This window comes from Uranotaenia lowii, chromosome 3 (genome assembly GCF_029784155.1).
Source record: "Uranotaenia lowii strain MFRU-FL chromosome 3, ASM2978415v1, whole genome shotgun sequence".
Classification (NCBI taxonomy): domain Eukaryota; kingdom Metazoa; phylum Arthropoda; class Insecta; order Diptera; family Culicidae; genus Uranotaenia; species Uranotaenia lowii.
Window position 1 is genome coordinate 151,841,244 of NC_073693.1, and position 20,254 is coordinate 151,861,497.

Sequence of the window (20,254 nt, forward strand, 5' to 3'; positions counted from 1 at the left end):
GCTGGGGTGCGAGCAACCTTAGCGGAGATCGGGTACCCAACCCCGGTGGATGCTTTGGTCGCATGCAGACTGAGTCAGGGGGCTTCGTACGCGTCTGTTTTCCATGTCAGGGGCGGCGTGCGGAGTGCAACAAGGTCCTGGTGGTGTTCGGGACCCAAAACAGCAACATCACGACGGTCCTCCTGCGAGATAGTGGGGTTAGCTGCGGGCCTTGCGAGCCCGTGACTACAAAAAACATAAGCAACGAACAACGAACAACAAATTGCGGATGGAAATCGGCAAAGACCCACGCGACGAAAAGGGACTAGCGATTGGAAACTTGGAACATGGAACTGCCGATCTCTAAATTTTGTGGGCAGTACCCACGTGCTCTCCAACGAATTGAAGAGCCGCAAATTCAACATCGTAGCGCTGCAGGAGGTTTGCTGGAAGGGCTCCACGGTACGAACGTATCCAGATGGTCGTGCCATCTACCAGAGCTGCGGCAACACACACGAGCTTGGAACAGCTTTTATAGTGATAAGGAAAATGAAAAAAACGCGTGATCGGGTGGTGGCCGATCAACTCACGAATGTGCCGGTTGAGAATCAAGGGTCGGTTCTTCAACATCAGCATCATCAACGTGCACAGCCCTCACCTCGGAAGTACCGGTGACGACCGTTGCCCAAAACATGATATTAAGATCGTCATCGGGGATTTCAATGCTCAGGTCGGCCAGGAGGAGGAATTCAAACCGACAATTGGAGGGTTCAGTGCGCACCAGCTGACCAACGAAAACGGTCTCAGACTTATCGATTTCGCCACCTCCAAACGAATGGCCGTACGTAGTACCTTTTTTCAGCACCGCCTCCCACACAAGTACACCTGGAGATCACCGTACCAAACTCAATCACAGATCGACCACGTTTTGATCGACAGCCGGCACTTCTCGGACATCATCGACGTCAGATCCTGTCGGGGCGCCAACATCGAGTCAGACCATTATCTGGTGATGGTGAATATGCGCCCAAAACTCTCCGTACTAAACAACACGTGAAACCGGCGCCCGCCTCGGTTAAATATCGCGCGACTGAAGCAACCTAAGGTAGCGGTAGACTACGCGCAATCGGTCGAAGCAGCGCTGCCGGCAGAGGGCGAGCTTGACGAAGCCCCTCTCGAGGACTATTGAGATACCATCAAAACAGCCATGCTGCGGAGAACGTCATCGGTTATGTGGAGCGATCTCGACGGAACGAGTGGTTCGACGAAGAGTGTAGGAGGGTGATTAACGAAGAGAATGCCGCGCGGGCGGCAGTAGTGCAGAGAGGCACCCGTCGAAATGTGGAAAATCATCGACAGCGGAAGAGGCAGCGAGTCCGACTTTTCCAGGAGAAAAAGCGCCGCCTGGAGGAGGAAGAGCTCGAGGAGCTGGAGCAGCTGCATCGTTCCCAAGAAACACGAAGTTCTATCAGAAACTCAACGCATCCCGTAAAGGCTTCGTGCCGCAAGCCGAAATGTGACGGGATAAGGACGGGGGTATCCTGACGGACAATCGTGAGGTGATCAAAAGGTGGAAGCAGCACTTCGATGAACACCAGAACGGCGCACATGCAGGAGATCAAGACGGCGAGGGAAGGTACATCGCCGGCGTAGCCAACGACGAAGAGGAGCCACTCCCAACGATGAGTGAAGTTAAGGAAGCCATTCGCCAGCTGAATAGAAACAAGTTGGCTGGGAAGGATGGCATCGCAGCTGAACTCATCAAAATGGGCCCGGACAGGTTGGCCGATTGCCTACACCGGTTGATAATCCGGATCTGGGACATAGAACAGCTACTGGAGGAGTTGAAGGAGGGGGTAATATGCCCCATCTACAAGAAGGGCGACAAATTGGACTGTGAGAACTACCGAGCGATCACTGTCCTCAATGCCGCCAACAAAGTGTTGTCCCGAAACCTACTCCGCCGCCTAACGCCACAAGCAAACAGATTCGTGGGAAGTCATCGGGCCGGCTTCATGGAGGGACGGTCTACGACGGACCAGATATTCACATTACGGCAAATCCTCCAAAAATGCCGTGAACAACTTCAAAGCCGCATACGACACGATCGACCGTAACGAGCTATGGAAAATCATGGACGAGAACGGCTTTTCCGGGAAGCTGATCAGACTGATCAAGGCGACGATGGATGGAACGCAGTGCTGTGTGCGGATTTCGGGTGAATTGTCGAGTTCATTCGAATCGCGCAGGGGGCTTCGACAAGGTGATGGTCTATCCTGCATGATGTTCAACGTGGCGCTAGAAGGTGTTATTCGACGAGCGGTGGGCGAAATGCGGGGCACGATTTTCAACAGATCCAGTCAACTTATCTGCTTTGCCGATGACATTGATATAGTCGGCAGATCATCTGCGGCGGTGGAGGAGATCTATCGCAAACTGAAACGCGAAGCAGGAAGGATTGGGTTGATGATTAATACGTCCAAGACGAAGTACATGCTGGCCTGCGGATCCGAGACCGACCGAACCAGCTTGTCCAGTAATAACAAGGTCACGATCGACGGCGACGAGCTGGAGATAGTAGAAGACTTTGTCTATCTCGGCTCACTGGTGACCGCAGACAATGACACCAGCCGTAACCTGTATATGACGCTTATTAGACCGGTTGTTCTCTACGGGCACGAGACATGGATATTGCTCGAGGAGGACCTGCGTACACTCGGAGTATTCGAGCGACGAGTGTTAAGAACCATCTTTGGCGGCGTACAGGAGAACGGAATGTGGAGGCGAAGGATGAACCACGAGCTCGCGCGACTCTACGGCGAACCCAGTACCCAGAAGGTGGTGAAGGCTGGCCGGATACGCTGGGCGGGACATGTTGCGAGAATGCCGGACGACTGTCCTGCAAAACAGGTGTTCGCTACGAATCCGGTAGGAACAAGACGAGCGGGGGCGCAACGAGCGAGGTGGTTAGACCAAGTGGAGCGTGATCTGGCGAACGTGTGGTGCCCGAGAAATTGGAGAACGGTTGCTATGAACCGAGTGAATTTTAGGAATTATGTTCGTCAAGTTATGTCGTGAGACGGAATACTATGTAAATAAAATAAATAAACCAATGTTTTTTGTATCTGTTAAATAAAACTCTCGTTTGTAACAATGTAATTTTCAAAGAAATTTAATGAACTTACGGGAAATCGGGGTGATTGAAGCTCTTCTCGTCAACTGAACGCTAAGCGGTGTACATCATTCGATTCAGCAATAAGTTTTACACCTGTTTCAATCATTTTTGTGCATTTTATGATACATTGTCATTTGTTATAATGATTTTTTTACACATATCGCTCGATTTTAGGGGAAATCGGGGTGATTGCCGCCATTCTCGTAAGCTGAGCACTAAGCGATGTACACCACTCGATTCAGCGACAAATTTTACACTAAATCACTTGGTTTTTGCATTTGGTATGTGAATCGCTCGATTGTTACAGTGAAATTTATGCATAAATTTAAAAAAGCTAGGGGAGGTTGGGGATATTTAGCCATTTATATTCATTCTAGTACAAAAATGACGCAATTAGCTAGAATATTAATAAATCTACCAAAAATGATCATTCATGATGAAAAATTGGAGCCACTTGTCATAGTAGAAACAAAAATTGGAGTACACCAATCGATTCAGCTGACATTTTTACATAAATAAGTATGGTTTGTATGACTTTTTGGTTGCAAGGTAGATGGCTACAATCGGAATTATAACTTTACACTAAAAAATAGGGGAAATCGGGCAAAATGCGACGTTAAGAGTCATTTTATCAGAAAGCGGTGTAGACCATTCGATTTCTCGTGTTTTTTTACATAAAGAATGGTTGTTTTTTCATGCAAGGCGTTCTTGCCTGAATTGAATACCTTTTTTGGCTCGAAAATCCCCACTGTGCAATGTATGCAAATAACAAAAAAAATCAATCCATTTATTTGTTATTTATTATTTTGTTAATATTGTCAAAGTTTACACTTCATCTATCAAACAATTTCACATTCAAAACTTTATAGAACTTGTTAAAAACATGTTTTTTCGTTTTTTTCCGATGATTTCCTGTTATTTCAATTACAGAAAATATCGACGACTTTGACATTTTTTTATTCGAGAACAGTTAAAAATTATCTGAATTTTAATTGGATTCGAGGAAGAGGTATGCTCTTACATTTTCCTGTCAATCAGAATTTCAAAGAATTAGTAGTACACAAATAACTGAACCATTAATCTTACATGGTGCGATTTGAACTTGAGCACCACTGCATCAGAACGAACAAAAAAAATAATAAAACGGCTAAAATAGACGTCTGGTCGCCCGTCGTCGTATCAAAAGTGTGTAACCAGCCAAAAGCATAATGCAATAGCAGCTACTGAAGACGCCGGTTGCGAGTCGCCATTATTTTTTCCACCAAAACAGCAGCAATAAATACATCTCTCGAGCCCACCCGGCTTGGGCGGCAGAAGCCTTTCGGTGTGGTCGGAAAAGAACACACTGTTGTTGGCCAATTTGAGTGATTGTTTTTCATAAAAGAAGGTATGTATTTTTGCCATGCCTCACCTGTGAAGATAAATACAGCCATGCGAGATTCAACTACTAACTATATGCTGCCACTAGGCTAGGAGTGTGTGAGCAGAATGATTTCATTAGTGCCGCCCATGTTAAGAAATTATTGAGCCGGTGCCATCGGGCGATGAACAATGCGAATTATAAGCGATTCGCGTTAGATGTTCTGGGAAAAAAATCGTTGTTTGTAATAAAGAAGGGCAGATGATGAGACGTCTTACTTTCGCTTACGACGAAATTGTAAATCTTCCAAAAATGTAATGTAAACTGACAAAAGAATTGATAGCAAACAATAATCACCGTTCACTTGACTTGGGAAAATGTATCAATGCTTGTGTGCTAGACTTATGAAATAACAATTGAACTTTTGAAGATTCTTTCTTAACCAATTTCTAACATTCAGTCTAAATGTTCACGCCATTCACATAAGCCAACACGAGTGAAAACAATGCCTGACCATTATTTCTTATTTCTACCTTTCCAGGGTCTAATAGCTGTGATAGTGATGCTCAATGGGTATCATCCAACGCATGCGATAAGGGTCTATTGGAACACCAATGAGGGTCCCATAGTGCCTCCAACGAGCACACCAGCTCCCGTACCCAAACCTCCTTTCCGCGATCCGGCACCAGTTTGGGAGGACCAATCGGATGACATACCGAACCCTAATCCGTACATGTAAGTTATGGTTACGTTTCTATAAAAATAAATATCCTCAATAGGTAGGTTTTATGGCCTCGAAAAAGCTTTGAGCTATGATTTATGACATGATCGAAAAAAAAAACCGGTGGAAACAGTTATTTAAAACTTGTACCACTTAGAATAGGGTAGCATACGATTTTCTATTTCTTCATTAGGAAATAACGCACAAAATTGGTAAAAATATGTTTTTGTAGGGGTTTTATTCTGCTTTTCGAATAAGGAGTATTTACGAAAGTAAGTGAACACCTGTTTTTTATTATAAAAGTTATGTTTTTGAAAAATCAAAAATTCAGTTTGAAATATCGATAAAAAGTGTACATTTTAACAGATGTATGAGAATTCAGAGCCATACGCCTAGCTTTAAGAGCGTTCACGGTTTTTTTTAATAGATTTGTAAAACTTTTCTTAATTTTGATTGTGACCTTTAGTGCCATTTAGGACTAAATTTACTCGAGTTTTCCATAGTGTTGGCTCTTGTACCATGTTTCTCAAGGTGTTTATCGATTATTATTATAAGCCAACTTCAATATATCGCAGTTTGATACATTTTAGTGAATTTCGGTGTTTCCCGTTAAAATATACTTTTCTTGGTTCAGCCGATAAACGGTATAAGTAGCTTTTTTGCTGTGTTGTGATAGCTTTTATTAATGTTCTGGTTATTTCGTAGAGAAAACACGCAATTTATATATTTGGGTCTTCAAGAAAATATAATTTCTGGTATGGGAGAGTGGGGAATCATGGGCCACTTTTTTTCGCTGTTCCATAACTTCTTTATTATAAAAGATAAAATGGAAATAAAAAATGGTATGGTTTTCTACATTTTTAAGGTATTTTTCAAAATTTTTAATAAATTATTTTCCCCAAATTCTGACTGTTTGAAAAAAGGCAATATTTTTGGATTTTGAAAAATGGTGGGGAATCGTGGGCCACCAAATCCAAATTGACCAAATAACATGTAAAGTTTATAAGTTGACCCAAAACTGTGATTTCCTAATTCATTTAGTTATTTTAAAGCAATTTTAGATGATGAAATAATAAAGAGAGCTGTCTATGATCGAATAGATTCCAAAACCTGGCTTGCGAACGTTCTGGCAAAATTTCTTATATGGATGGACAAAATATTTTCCATAACTCTTCATTTGGCAAAAGAAAACTTTACAGATAAGAAAAACGTATTTTAAGTTCTGAATGTGTATAAAAAGATAAAAATAAAGGTGGTTCAAGATGTGTGACCCACGATTTCCCACAAGCTATGATTTGCAAATTGGTTGCGTTTGTGTGACATATTGATGATTCATCAAGAATTCCTTTTCCACGTGAAAGATCATGAAAAAACTAAGATCATAAACGTATGAGCATATTTTTGTTATGCACTTTATTTATTTTTCCAATCGATGAAATTATCGGGTGTTTTTTTAATTACGTAAGTAAATTTTTCTACCATTTTTTAGTTTGATATATAAAAGAAGCATATGATGCGTATTTCCGTCAACAACATATAGAAGTATATGCTCACGCAAAGCGACAACGATGACAGTTGGGTTGAGATTTTTATCTCAACACACATCTGAGATATTAAAAGTGGCCTACGTTTCCCCATGGCCCACGATACCACACTCTCCCCTATATTTAATTTAATTTTTACGGTTTATTGAACACATTCAAGAAAATATATCACTAAGTTCAGAATTTAAATCGCTACAATTTTGAATCAAAAGTATTTTTATTGAACGAAAAGTTATCAAAATATAAACAATAAATATCGTGACGTCACAACGCGCCCCTTTTTCTTCTATTCTGATTTTTCTTCAAAACCAAACATTTCTGCTTTTCTATTCAACTAAACGATATGAAAATTTCAGAAAAGTATCATTTCATTACAATAAACAATGAGCTGTTTTTGATTTTTCTAATTTTCGATATCAATTTATTTAAGAATAATTAAGTTTTGTGACGTCAACCAAAAACCCAATACAAGTAAAAACTAATTCGAGAAAGCGTTTGAATGTGTTTCTGAATCTTTTTAGTATTTGATATTAGGAAAAAAAAATCAAAATTTCAAATCCTCCGGTCTATAAAATGTTTGTTAATGAACAATTGAGTGGACTCATGAAAATCTCAAAAGTTGCAAGCTAACATTGATCCTTGGCCTAGCACAAAGTCCAATTCTGAATTTGAAGGATCGGATCACGAAAAGAGATGGGTCAATGAACCTGAAATTTGTATGGAATTATTAGAAATTTTGTTTGGAAGGAACATGAAAACCCAGTTTTGCAACAAGTTCTTAAGTCTCTATTGGCCGATTTCTTTCCATTATCTATAATTTTTCATGAAGTGTTTATTACGACAAATATTACATCCCAATGACCCATTTCGATAAGGGTACGATAAAAAATGAGTTTCAAAAAAAAGCTTATGAAGGATCAATTAACAAAAAATATCTGAATGATTGTTAACCAACGCTTAGAAACCGGTTTTGAAGCTTAATAACTGTTTCCTGATAACTTTTATCAAAACGTGTTCTTCAAATGAAATAAAATCCACATTATTCCATTTAAAGTTCAGGTTTGTTGTGCGGCCTCTTTCCGTTGATCTGGGCCAAATAATGTATGGTACCTTGTACTAGTTCATATTTTAATTTGTTTTAATTTGTAACTAAGTTAAAAGTCTATTTTAGAGGGTTTTATTTGAATATGGGGTTCGATTTGTATTTTTTAGTAACCTTTTTAGAAGTGGACATTTCAGTACCTTTTTTATAATTTTACAAGAAATTTATTTTTTATGAATGTCTTATGGATTTGTTTGATATAAAATGATTATCTTTAAAGTTTAGCATGTTCTAATATTTTTTTAAACTCGTTGCAAAAAAGCATACTATACTAATGGATACTTTTTTTTTTTGAACATAATGCCAGCAAGTGAAAGAAGCTATGAGCGGTTTTTTTTTTCATTCTAAACAGATATATGAGAAACATGACCATTTTGCACCAAGGAAATCATTTTTCGTGGCATCACAACGCGTTCTTTACCCGGGTAAAACTCACAACCTTTTGAACCGTTTTTCATTTTGAAAATTGCAATGAATTCCTCTCAAAAAGTTTGAAGAGACCACCAACTTTTGACGATGTTTGATGTTTAAAGGATTTATAAACTGAAAAATTGTACAATTTTTTTGACGTCACAACGCTTAAAAATAGATACCATTATGACCAATTCTAGATCGAAAAATTGCAGTGATTATTCTTAATTTAATATCATGCATAAAAATGGCTTTCTAACAATCATTTTCCAATAATTTTTCAATATAGCCAGATTGCTAACATTTTTTTTTGTTTCGATTATAGTCGTTTTACCATTTTTATGGCATTCGCGACTTTATCAGCGTTGCAGTTGGCGGATCGTTATTGAAAAACTCATCCAGTACAACTGTGTTCGATATTTACTCTTGGGCTCGAACTCACGGACATCGGCTCAGGAGACAACAGACTTGCCAACTGAACTAATTAGCGGTTCTGCTGTTGCGGCATGTGGTGGGCGGTTTTGTGGTGTGGTGGGCGGCGGTGGCTAGCAGAGAGGGGATATAAAGAAAAGTCGTATTGTGGCGATTAGTGGCAGGTTTGATAATTTTGGGTGAGGAAATTGATTTTTCCAAGGCCCCCAGTGAGATTACTCTCTGTTAAGGGGGTCTTAACGAACTAGTTAGCTGCTTAGTTCACAATTCAGTTGTTTCTTTCCCACATCATGTATGTTTTAACTGAACGTTTGAAGCTGGCTTTGTTGGTTGTGATTTTCAGATATCCTGGAAGAGCGTTGTACTTCATCTTGCTGAAGTATTCAGGGGACTTTTTCATTTTCTCTGCATTTACTCTTCTGAGCATCACGTTTCCACGTTTTGTTGATTGTGGTGGAAGACTGGGTTGTGTAGCTGGTGGTGTATTTACTTGAGTAACGCTTTGGAGTTTCCTTAGTGCAGCTATTGGTAATACAGATAGTGGAGCTTCGTGGAAAAGATTGTAGGTGGAGAAAAGTCTGGGCCGTTTATAAACAGCTTTTAGGCATCGGTTCTGCATTGTTTGGAGCGGTTTAATATCCTTCTTCCTAGCTGCGCCCCAGATCAAGACCATGTACTGCAGCTTGGATTGCACAAATGCATGATACAGGCACGCTAGTTGTTTGGTCGGTACAAACCTCGAAAGCTTCCACATTATACTGTGAATAGCACTTAGATCTCTTCTAAGATAATCTATGTGTGCGTCCCATCTTAGACGTTCATCGAAGTTCAGACCCAGGTATCTAAAAGTTTTGACCTGTTCTATGATAGTCGTATCAACTAGTAGCTGACCATAGTTGCTAGGAAGCCGATGGTTTGCACTAAAGATTACATACTTGGTCTTATCCAGGTTCAGTGAAAAAAGGTTTTTGTCGAAATATGATTTCAGTTCTATCAAATCATTTGACATCTGGGAAATAATAGTCCCGACGTCATTATATTCGTATGACAACGATGTATCGTCCGCAAACAGCCTGGGTTTACCTTGTAATTGTAGCTTGTGCAAATCATTCACATATAAGACGAAGAGGAGAGGCCCTAGGTTGCTACCCTGAGGGACTCCAACAGGCAGGTCTCCAAGGTCACTAGAAACCTGATTTATCTGGACGTACTGCTTTCTGTTGGCAAGGTAGCTGGCAAGAAGAAGGTTCGCATTACCCCTGATTCCATGGGCATCCAATTTTTGGAGAAGTATCTTGCGGTCAATCGTGTCGAAAGCTTTCTTTAGGTCTTAGAATAACACTCCCATACACTTTCGATTATCAAGAGCATTGTGTATGGCATCTGCCAGTTCAATTGTTTGAGTACTGGATCCTTCGCGAAAACCGTATTGATAGCTGTATAGCAGGTTATGGTGCTTCAGGAATTGCGAGATACGATCTGCTATTCACTGCTCCAGGATCTTACTGAACACCGATAGTATGGAGATTGGGCGATAAATGCAGCAATCCGTCCTTTTTCCCGCTTTATAGATGGGTAGAACTCTAGCTATTTTGAGGAACTCGGGGAATTTGCCATCCTGCACGCAGTTGTTAAAAACATCTTTTATCAGGGTTATGTTTCAAATAAAAAAGAATAATTGTTAAAATCAGTTTATGTTCGTACTTAAATTTTTAAAATTCAACGACAACATACTAAATTTAAGAAAAAAGTAGCTGAAAATTTGTTGATGGAAAATAAAGTTCAAGAAACAGCTTTTCTAATTGTGTGTAATTTATATTTAAATTATGAAAAATAAAAATCGGTTCGGCAATTTAGGGATGCTTGGAATGAGTCGGATGATGTTTTGATGGATTTTCCACCCTTTTTAATGTTCACTTGACTGGTATCTATGTTTTTTGAATAAATTTGCCAAAGTTGAAAAAGATTTTTTTTTTCATTTTTGAAAATTCACAATTCAAATCCTGATAAAAAATTATTTCTAAATCAAAATTATACAGAGGAATTTTTGATAACATCTTCAATCGAAAATAAAGAAACGAAATGTATTTTTATCATTTTGCTATAAAAAATTAATCATGATTACTTTCTGACCTGATTGAAAATTTGTTATCGAATTTGAATTCCTTTTTAAGCTCTGATGATAGGTGAGGTAAGAACATAATGGCCAGTGGCCACCTTTAGACGGACGCTGAAAACAGCTATAATAAATATGTGATTTGCTTCATTGTTTCGTGTTTAGACATACCAACGTCAACTTTCTATCGGGCTTAAACTTGAAAGAGTAGATTACAACGCTTAAAAATGAATTTTAATTTTTTGCCAAAAGTTAAAAGTTGTAAATCAGTCACTCTAGGGGCATAATGAGAACTCCCACTGGGGCAATATAAACACCATAAAACGGGGCACGATGAACATTTTCTGCCGTAGAATCTTGCATCGAATTAAACTTGATAATGTCAACTGAATTATAGAGCAAACTTGTTTCATCTGACAGTTTGGCCTATTGATTAGGTGTCGGAGAAGTAATCAGAAGACTCGAGTTCGATTCCAAGTCAAGCTGATTTTTTTATTCACGATTCATGATTGATGCATTTTGCACTGAACGGTGGATCGCAGATCCATCAAACAAAGCAATAACAAAATAATGTGTGTCTGTTTGTAGATTACGAACAATTCATATACACTCATACGTTAAATCTCTGGAGCTTTGTTTGGCAGTTGATGCTACTAGCCGTATAATGCAACAATCAAGAGAATGGATCATGAATGGTAAATGAAAAAAAAAATCACCTCGGCCAGGGATCAAACTCGAATCTTCTGATTACCTCTCTAAAACCTAAAGAAAAAGCTAAATCATCAGATGTAAACTAGTTAAGCTGTGGCCCTATAAATTACTTGAATTCATCGAGTTAAGTTCGCTGCTAGATTCTATGGCAGAAAATGCTCACCGTGCCACGATCAAAAGTGCTTTATACGTCCCGAGTCAACGAGTTAAAGTGAAAACGCTTTCGAAAGTTTATAATAATGAAAAATTTAAAAAAAAAATAATGATGGTGAAAATTGAGGAAGAATGTGTTAATCATGTTGCGATGCGTATTTTACTGATCAAGATGATTTAACGATCATAAGAGCTTATGTTTCGGTGCTCTAAAACTATAATATTTTCTTCACTTGAGAACCTTGCTGTTTTTTTTTAATATTTCTTTAAAGATAATGAGGAGATTTTTTTTTTTGCTGAAAAATTAATAGGAGAGAATGGGGTATCATGGGCCACTTTTATTCTTTGCTGCATAACTTCTTTATTATAAAAGAAAAAAAAATAAACGGAAAGGTTCTCTACATTTTTAAGGTTTCATTTGGCATTTTTTTATTTTTAAAATACATTAATTTCCCGAGTTCCGATTGTTTAATAAAAATAATTTTTTTTTGATTTTGAAAAACTGTGGGTAAACGTGAGCCACCTAATCCACATTGACTATATAACGTGCAAAGTTTATGAGTTGACTCAAAAAAATTTATAATTCATTTAGTTATTTTAAAGCAATTTCAGATTAGGAAATAAAAAAGATAGTTCTGTATTATGGAATAGTTCCTTAAACCTCGTTCGCGAACGTTTCGGCAAAATGCCTTAGATAGGATTTATGTTCGTCTCTATCGAATTAGAAAAGATGGGCAGAACATTTTTCATTACTCTTCATTTGGCATAAGAGAACTTTACAGATAGTAATGACGTATTTTAAGTTCTGAATGTGTATAAAAACACCATAATATAGGTGTCCCAAGATACCCCACAAAATGTGGCCCATAATTCCCCACAAGCAATGATTTATAAATTGGTTGCGTTTGTGTGACTTATTGGTGTTTTATCAAAAAATCCATTTCTACGTGAAAGAACATGACAAAACTTAGATCATAAGCGTAAAGGGCATCAGACCGCTGCAAGCTTTGAATGGAAATTTCAATTTCTTAAATTTTTACACCTCCCATAACTTTTTTTGTTTGTTTTTGCTGCCAGAAATAGCATTAAGAATTTTGAAAGCGATCAATTCAGTCATGAATTAGTGCAACCATTATTAATTTTGTATGGAAATTTGTATGGGAAAACAAAATTTTTCATTAAAAAATCGCCAGATATGTACTAAGAGTTCCAAAAAAAATTAACTTTGGATAAAAAATATTCCTTGATTCTTGCATGACTATTCATGTGAACAAAGCAAAAACCTAACTTATATCCCAGAAAAGTTGTTCGATGTTATAAAAAATATTTTTCAAAATATTTTTTTAAAATTTTTGCGTTTTTTCTCTGCTTGTTTGCAAGCTGTGTTACCGTAGGATGGAAATAAAAAATCTCAAAAAACTGCATTACATTGCCAAAGAATTTATTGATTCATATAACCTTTGAAAAAACATTTCATGCTATCATTAACAGCTCTACCAAGCAAAATCCGCTATTTTTTCATGCTTTCCAATGGATTCAGATTTTTAATTTCGAAATGGTTATAAATTTTTTCATGAAATTCTTTGCTGCTTGTCATGTTAGCAAAAAATGAAACTTGAGAACAGTTTAAAAAAAATCAAAGACAAAAATTTCTTCTTCCATACAAATTTCCATACAAAATTGAAACGCGTTGCGCTAACTCAGGAATCAACCAACTAATCTCAAATTTTACACTGATGCTTGGTGACCCAAAATGCATCGAAAGAACATATGGGAGCAAAAAGTAATTTTTTGCAGCGGTCTAATGAGCATATTTTTGTTATGTACTTTAGGTCTCCCACAGATGCAATTTTGTGGGTGCTTGTTTAATTATGTATGTAGGTATATTTTTCTAGGCTAGTTAAATAAAAGAAGCATTGATACGTACATAAGTCAACAACATATACAAAAACATGCTTACGCAAAGCGACGGCGAAGACAGTTGGATTGGGATTTTGATCTCAACACACAGCTGAGATATTAAAAGTGGCCCACGTTACCTCACTTTCCCCTACTATAGGAACTACAAAACTATCCTCATGAAAATTTATTTGATAAAATTCGAACTTTCGTGGTAAAGAGGAGTGCTTACTATGCCCCGGGTGCTGGTTTTGTCCTTATCTTCCCTCAATGAAAATCGGAAGCTTTAAAAGGTTCGCCTTTTACCGAAAAACAAAATTTAAATGACCACCTGATGTATCACCGAAAGCAATCAATTTACAAACGACTTGTTTAAGTATCAATTTTTTTTATACCCAAATTAATCATTCCCGTTTTTATTTGACAAATTTCAGGTACATCCTGCCGCCTCCATCACGCCCAAAGTATAACGATATTACGCTGGAACAACGGCAACAGAAACAAAACCAAGAAAGCACCGCTAGACCAATCGGAGTTCCAACGACGTCTTCAACGACAACTCTCGCTCCTGCTAGTCGAATAATAGCTTCACCTGAACAAAATACTGCCCGACCAATTCAACAATCCACTTATAATCAACAGCAAACTTATCAAAACAATGTCAGTAACCAACAACCAAATCAATTCAATGGCAACGCCCAACAGCCACAGAACCAGTACAACAGTCAACAACAACAACCGAACCAGCAACAACAGTACAATAACAATGTCAGCAACAACCAACAGAATCAAATTCAAACAGTTCCTAGCCTGGCGGTTCAATACGTACCGAACCAGGGATTCCGATACTTTGCCGTTGTTCCCGTAAATCGACCGGCAGCTCCAAGCAAGAGCGCCTATCTGAAATCGAACGACGTACTGGAGGGCAAGTACGAGCAGCAGCGATTTGACAAAATGAACGGCCGATACAATGCCAAGCTGAAGAAGTACAAGGCGTACGAGAAGATGAAGTATCTACCCTTCGTGATGGTGAGTACAGTTAAATGTGAAATTTTTATCCACCTACATGATTTTGAAGGGTTCGTCGCTTGTAAAACAAAAGACTTCAATATCATTTTCAATTGAATTACTGAACAAAATTTGAAATTATCTTCTAAATAATTGCTTTTAGTTACTTTCAAGATATTGTATCGTGATAAAACAAGATTGTTGAATAATATGAACTGTATTGAGTTGTTATCTTTAAAGAAACTTTCATTCTTACTTTTTTGACATGTGTCAATCGATTACATACTACCTATAGTGTGTAATTTTTTTTCACTATGAATTTAAATTTATCACTGGCCTAACAGAAGATCATTAATTTGAACATTTGAGGCCGATTGAATAACGGGATAGGGTCACGCAACAAGCCGGAAAATTTCTTCTAGATTTTGAGACATTTTGTACGAAAGGAGCAAGAAAAAAAAATGATTTTCACTGTTTTAAATTAAAACATAAAAATATTTAATAACCGGCCGATTCCACAAAAAAATCAATTCACTTATAAATTTTTATGAAGGCTGCAGAACAATTATATGAGCTTTGATCTAAATAATTATGATGATTTGGTCTCAAATTTCCAAATTTGAACCATGACCCATGGCCTTATTGTGATTGGATAATTGTTAATTGTGATGTTAAATTATATGTTGAGTTTATTGAAGACATACACCGTCTTAGCCGATTTAGGCTTTACAGACTGAATAAATGACGCGGACAACTTAAGAATAACATTTAACACCCAGTACCGAGATGGGAATCGAACCCATGCCATCAGTGGACCAGCGATTACCGTCTTACCACGCTAACCACTCGACCACCGAGACGTACAAGGCAAGGCTTTCATTTATAAGTATTCTATTTTATTTTGACAATCTTCAACACATCTGTATTATAAATTAAGAATTCAATTTTTTTCCAGCTTATACCTGAGCTGGCAATTAGCTAGGGGTGTACCGAATATTCGATCGGCTGAATATTTGGTTCCGAATACCACCAAAAACCCGTTAACCGTGCTCACCAATATTTAAGCTAGGCGACATAATCATCAATAACTTATGATTTCAGTAAAACATCTTAGATGTATACGTGTATCTTTCTCTGTAGATAGCTATACACTTTAATTATTTTTCATTCCCGATTTTCTTGATACTTCCAGGCTAGCCCATAAATCCAAAAAAGAATTCAAAATTAGTCAAATTTCGACCAGATTCACAGATATTGTTCAGAACTCCCCGGATTTTGCCGGGGTTTATTCGAATTATTGGCTTAATCAATTAAACAATTCAAATAACTCTTTGAAAACTTTTAAATTTTGTGTTTAAAAACTATTTTGTTAAATTTCAAAATGAACATAAATTTCTATAAATGATGATTATCAACACAACTTTAACTAAGATAAGAAAACGAGTTTGAAAAAAAATAAAGTATTAACGCCATAAATCACATGATTTTAGGACTCATATTTTCAATTACCTTCTTAAAAGTAAAAGTAAAGCTTTCCAATAAGCCCAACAGATTTGCAATTTCTTGTCTTATAAGATAACTTAGCTATGGTCAAAACAAATTTGGACGTTTTTATTAACCGGTCGGACTGCTAGATGAAAATTATCAGAAAATGATCGAACTTTTGTTAAAGCTTCACGAAAAAAGCAAGTTTAACTCATGAGTTTCCTAATCACCTTACGAGATAAGCAATTTATTGTTGAATAACAGAGATGCACATGTTATAAAACTGCATGCACCCAAAATTCAGCCTCTGTGCCAATGGCGTGTAGTCAATTTCATAGCATCATTGGTACAAGAAGATAACGCGACCGGCACTGATTCGATTTGCGCCCACCGGCATTAACCTCCCAGCGCAACCGAATTGCGTATGTCTTAATGAGACAAAATAAAAACTTTTTCGCGTCCCTCCCCATCGCATCACAAGCCGAAGAAGGATGGAAGTAAATACCGGCCAACACCAGGCAGCCAGCGAACCGAGCACTGTGCGTGTGAAGCAACAACAAAAACATCCTTCTAATTCAATCCACCGGCAAACACGGCTAAGCTGTGCGTGTGTATGTAGCAAAAGCAACAACAAAAACATTCCATCAATTCACCGGCCAAGCTGCCCGGCTTTAGCAGCTGTGTATATGTAGCGTGTGTATGTAATAGCAGGCAGTAAGCAAAGCACAGTTCTCATTCAATGGGTTTCCCGTTCCTTCACTCCCGTTCCCTTTCCCGTTTCCATCTTAAGACAAAGGAATGCATGCATTGAAAGGAGGCCAAACGTCGAGAAGCCGCCGTTGTACGTTTTTTTGGTGATTGATCGGTAACAGAAAGCCTATGACAAATATACCTCGTCCTGCATGAAGCTCGAATAGTACACTGGTTAGAATGTCGGACTGGCAAGACGATACAATTGGTGATTTGAGTTCGATTCTCACTACAGCGCTGTGGTTTTAATTTTTATTTTCTTGTTTCTGGGATAAATTATCCAATAGGAAGGAAATCCCATAAAATGTTTTTCTTGTTTCGCTTGAATGTAGTGGTCATCATTTTGGTTGGGAGCCGAGTCCTTATGCCAATTACGGTTTTTCAAACATACCGTCTTCGGCACAGTGCACATTTCAGCGCATTATCGGCACAGAGATTTGCTAAATAGGCATTGGATTTTTGCAACCTCTTCTATGGGTGTGGTTTAAAAATTGATCCAAAACATTTGACCGATACACCATACTGTTGGATGATCCAAAACTTGGATGATAAATTTAGTAGATATTTTATTTTTTGAATTAAATTGTTAATTTTTTACACAAAATTCAACAAATGTGTTTTTATCAGTATGAAATAAGGTTTCAAGTGCAGTTTCAATTTTTGATTTTTTTTTACCTCACCTTGAGATGATCGGGTTTGAATAATCAGTGCAGTGTTTGGAAAATATGATAACATTAAGCAAAGGTTAAGTCAAATCATTTAGCATACATTTTGCTAAAAATATACGAAGAAATTTTTGCTCACGTTCTTTCGAATATGATTTCACAAAAGGCATTATGTCAGAAGAAGGCTGAGATATGGCCGAACAAAATTGTCATGTTTTTGAAGGGGCGATCTTGAACTTTCGGCCAGCAGTGAATCCTTTATAAGCAAGAAAAAAACTAAATAGAACTCTTGTTCCTAAAAAGAATTCATAGTTAACAGATTTGTTCGAGAAACTCAAAGTATTTTTAATTTAAAAAAATCAAACCCTGGCTTTGACTCCGTTTACGATTTTTTTTTTTTCAAAACCTGGCTAAACCGGGGTTTTGATTTCAAAATTCTAACCAAAAACCGAGCAATATCCAGGAAATCTGAACAAATTTCATGTATCATCCCAAAATATAGATGGAAAAAATCAAACGCATGTTAAATTTTGGGGATTGGCGGCAACACGGCGTCCTATGGTTGCTTGTTATACTTTCGCTGTAATAAATAAAGCATTTTTGGTGAAATTTGCCTTGAAGACGGTTAGGCAAGTCCACAAAACGACTTCATATATGAAACATGAGATGATTCGGTTGATTCCTAAAGCAGTGCATGAGCTTTAATATTTTTGGTAATAACATAATTTTGACATATTTCACGCGCCTGATATTCGTAAAAATTCATATAACCCATTTGAAAGATGAATTCCTCAGCTTTATTATTCATGTTAAAAAATCAAATTCCTACAACTCATCAAATATGAGAGCACTTTATGATCAATGCTTGAAATTTTTCTCACTACACAGGTTATAGTAGGCTTGCCAGATAATTTTTAGAAAAAAGCGGGACATTTCACGACAAAAATGCGCAACACAGCCGAAAAAAGCGGGACATTTGAGAAACTCTTGAAAAAGCTTAATTGTATTGCCAAACTTATACGTATTCCATTCGCCAAAGTAATTTATAGAAAAAATAATAAAGTTTTTTTTATCGCGAATTGATTTTGCTTAATTTTTCTTACATTATTTATATTTACACGATTTTCGCCATAAACACGGTTATTTCCCACGGTTCTCGCAAATTATTAAGTAATTTGAGAAAAATATTTCAAGTCTTACATATAAACGGCAGATTTAATATACGCGTAGGTATAAATCCCATGTGCTGTAAAAAAATTATTTCAAATTTGTTTTATAAATTGGAAAATTCGAAAAAAAAAACACTTCCACCACTTTGGACCATTAAGTCGAAAAAGATGGTGTTTAAAAGGCAATTGACCTAAGATTCTGTCGAAAAAATAAGATCTATAATAATTTGGAAGCAACTTAAACAATATTTTCTTAATACCAAAGTTAATTACATTGCGTTGGTTAGGCGTACTAAGCTGAATCAGAATCTTATTGTAACTTTTAGGGCTATACATTATTGTCTTATATCAACTGTGAAGAATTGATGCTCATTTTAAGAAAAAAGACGTGTTCGAAAATTTGTTATGCTGTGTTGCTTATTATAAAAAAGAGTATTCGAAAGTTTTTTTTTGTTGTTGAAAGAGTTAATGTATGAATTTAAATTGAAGATAAAGTTTGATTTTTTCTAGTGTAAGTCAGAGAATTTTGCAAAAGTTTTCCATAAACAAAAGCGGGACATTTTGAGGAAAAAGCGGGACAGCGGGACAATCAACAAAAAAGCGGGACATGTCCCGCTTTTGCGGGACGGGTGGCAACCCTAGGTTATAGTCAAAAAAAAATTGACGCTCTTCACCCTAAAAACATGGTGAATGACTACAATTTTCAGGATATCAAGGCGTTTAGAACTACTTTTAATAGTTTTTTATCTATAGAGGATGAAAAAGGGGTTATTTTCGATTATGTGACGCAACGAAATTTAGAGCATTTTTTAGGTTTACAAAGCACTTTGTGGTCTTTTAAACTTTTGAAACTCCGTTCACTGCTTTTTGCAGAATTAAAATCGGTTTAGAAGTAAACAAGTTACTACAGGGCAAATGAAATGATGTGATGCAACGAAAACTGTAGGGAAGAATGAGGATACTTGATCTCTGGGGATACTTGATTCCTCAGCTATATCTCGAAACTATAACGGGTTTACTTGATCTCTCGAGTCGTATTGATATTTGATATATTTTTCTTCTGATTGAATGCTGATCAATGACTTATATCATTTAGTTTCCTGATAAAAAAGGACTCAATGAAGTGCTCTCTGAATCTGAAAATTAGAAAATAGCGCCTTTAAGTATGCAATGACTTTATATTAGTAGACATATTTTTAGAGTTCTTTTTGTCTGACACTTAAAGACTGTGAAATGAAAACTAATATGGACAAAAAAAGTCAATGGAACATTTGTCTTTAGATTTTGTTTGATTATTGCCAAAGCTAAGGGGTCGATCAAAGGATCGAGTCACCGTTAATAAAATATCAAGTCTCATAGAACACATTTTTTCAGTCTCACGAAAACGTTTCTAGTTCATCTACGTGTTCATTTATTGATCTAACTTTTGCAGCATATAAACTTGAAACTATACGCCGTCATAAAATGCAAAAAACAGCGATCTGCATAAATTTCCAAAAAGATATGATGATTATAAAAAAAAGGCATCAAGTATCCCCATTCTCCCCTATTGTTGAACAAATTGTTTGTTCGTT

The 20,254-nt window shown here is 37.3% G+C and overlaps 1 protein-coding gene across 5 annotated transcripts in view; it reads left to right on the forward strand.

Annotated features, from left to right (window-relative positions):
* LOC129758280 (putative mediator of RNA polymerase II transcription subunit 15) overlaps positions 1-20,254 on the forward strand; it is a 253,832-nt gene that overhangs the window by 138,150 nt on the left and 95,428 nt on the right. For all 5 annotated transcript variants that reach the window (XM_055755756.1, XM_055755757.1, XM_055755758.1 and 2 more), the window contains exons 3-4: positions 5,056-5,249; positions 14,038-14,632. In XM_055755756.1, coding sequence (XP_055611731.1) covers positions 5,056-5,249; positions 14,038-14,632 — 789 coding nt within the window. The remainder of the gene's footprint in view (positions 1-5,055; positions 5,250-14,037; positions 14,633-20,254) is intronic.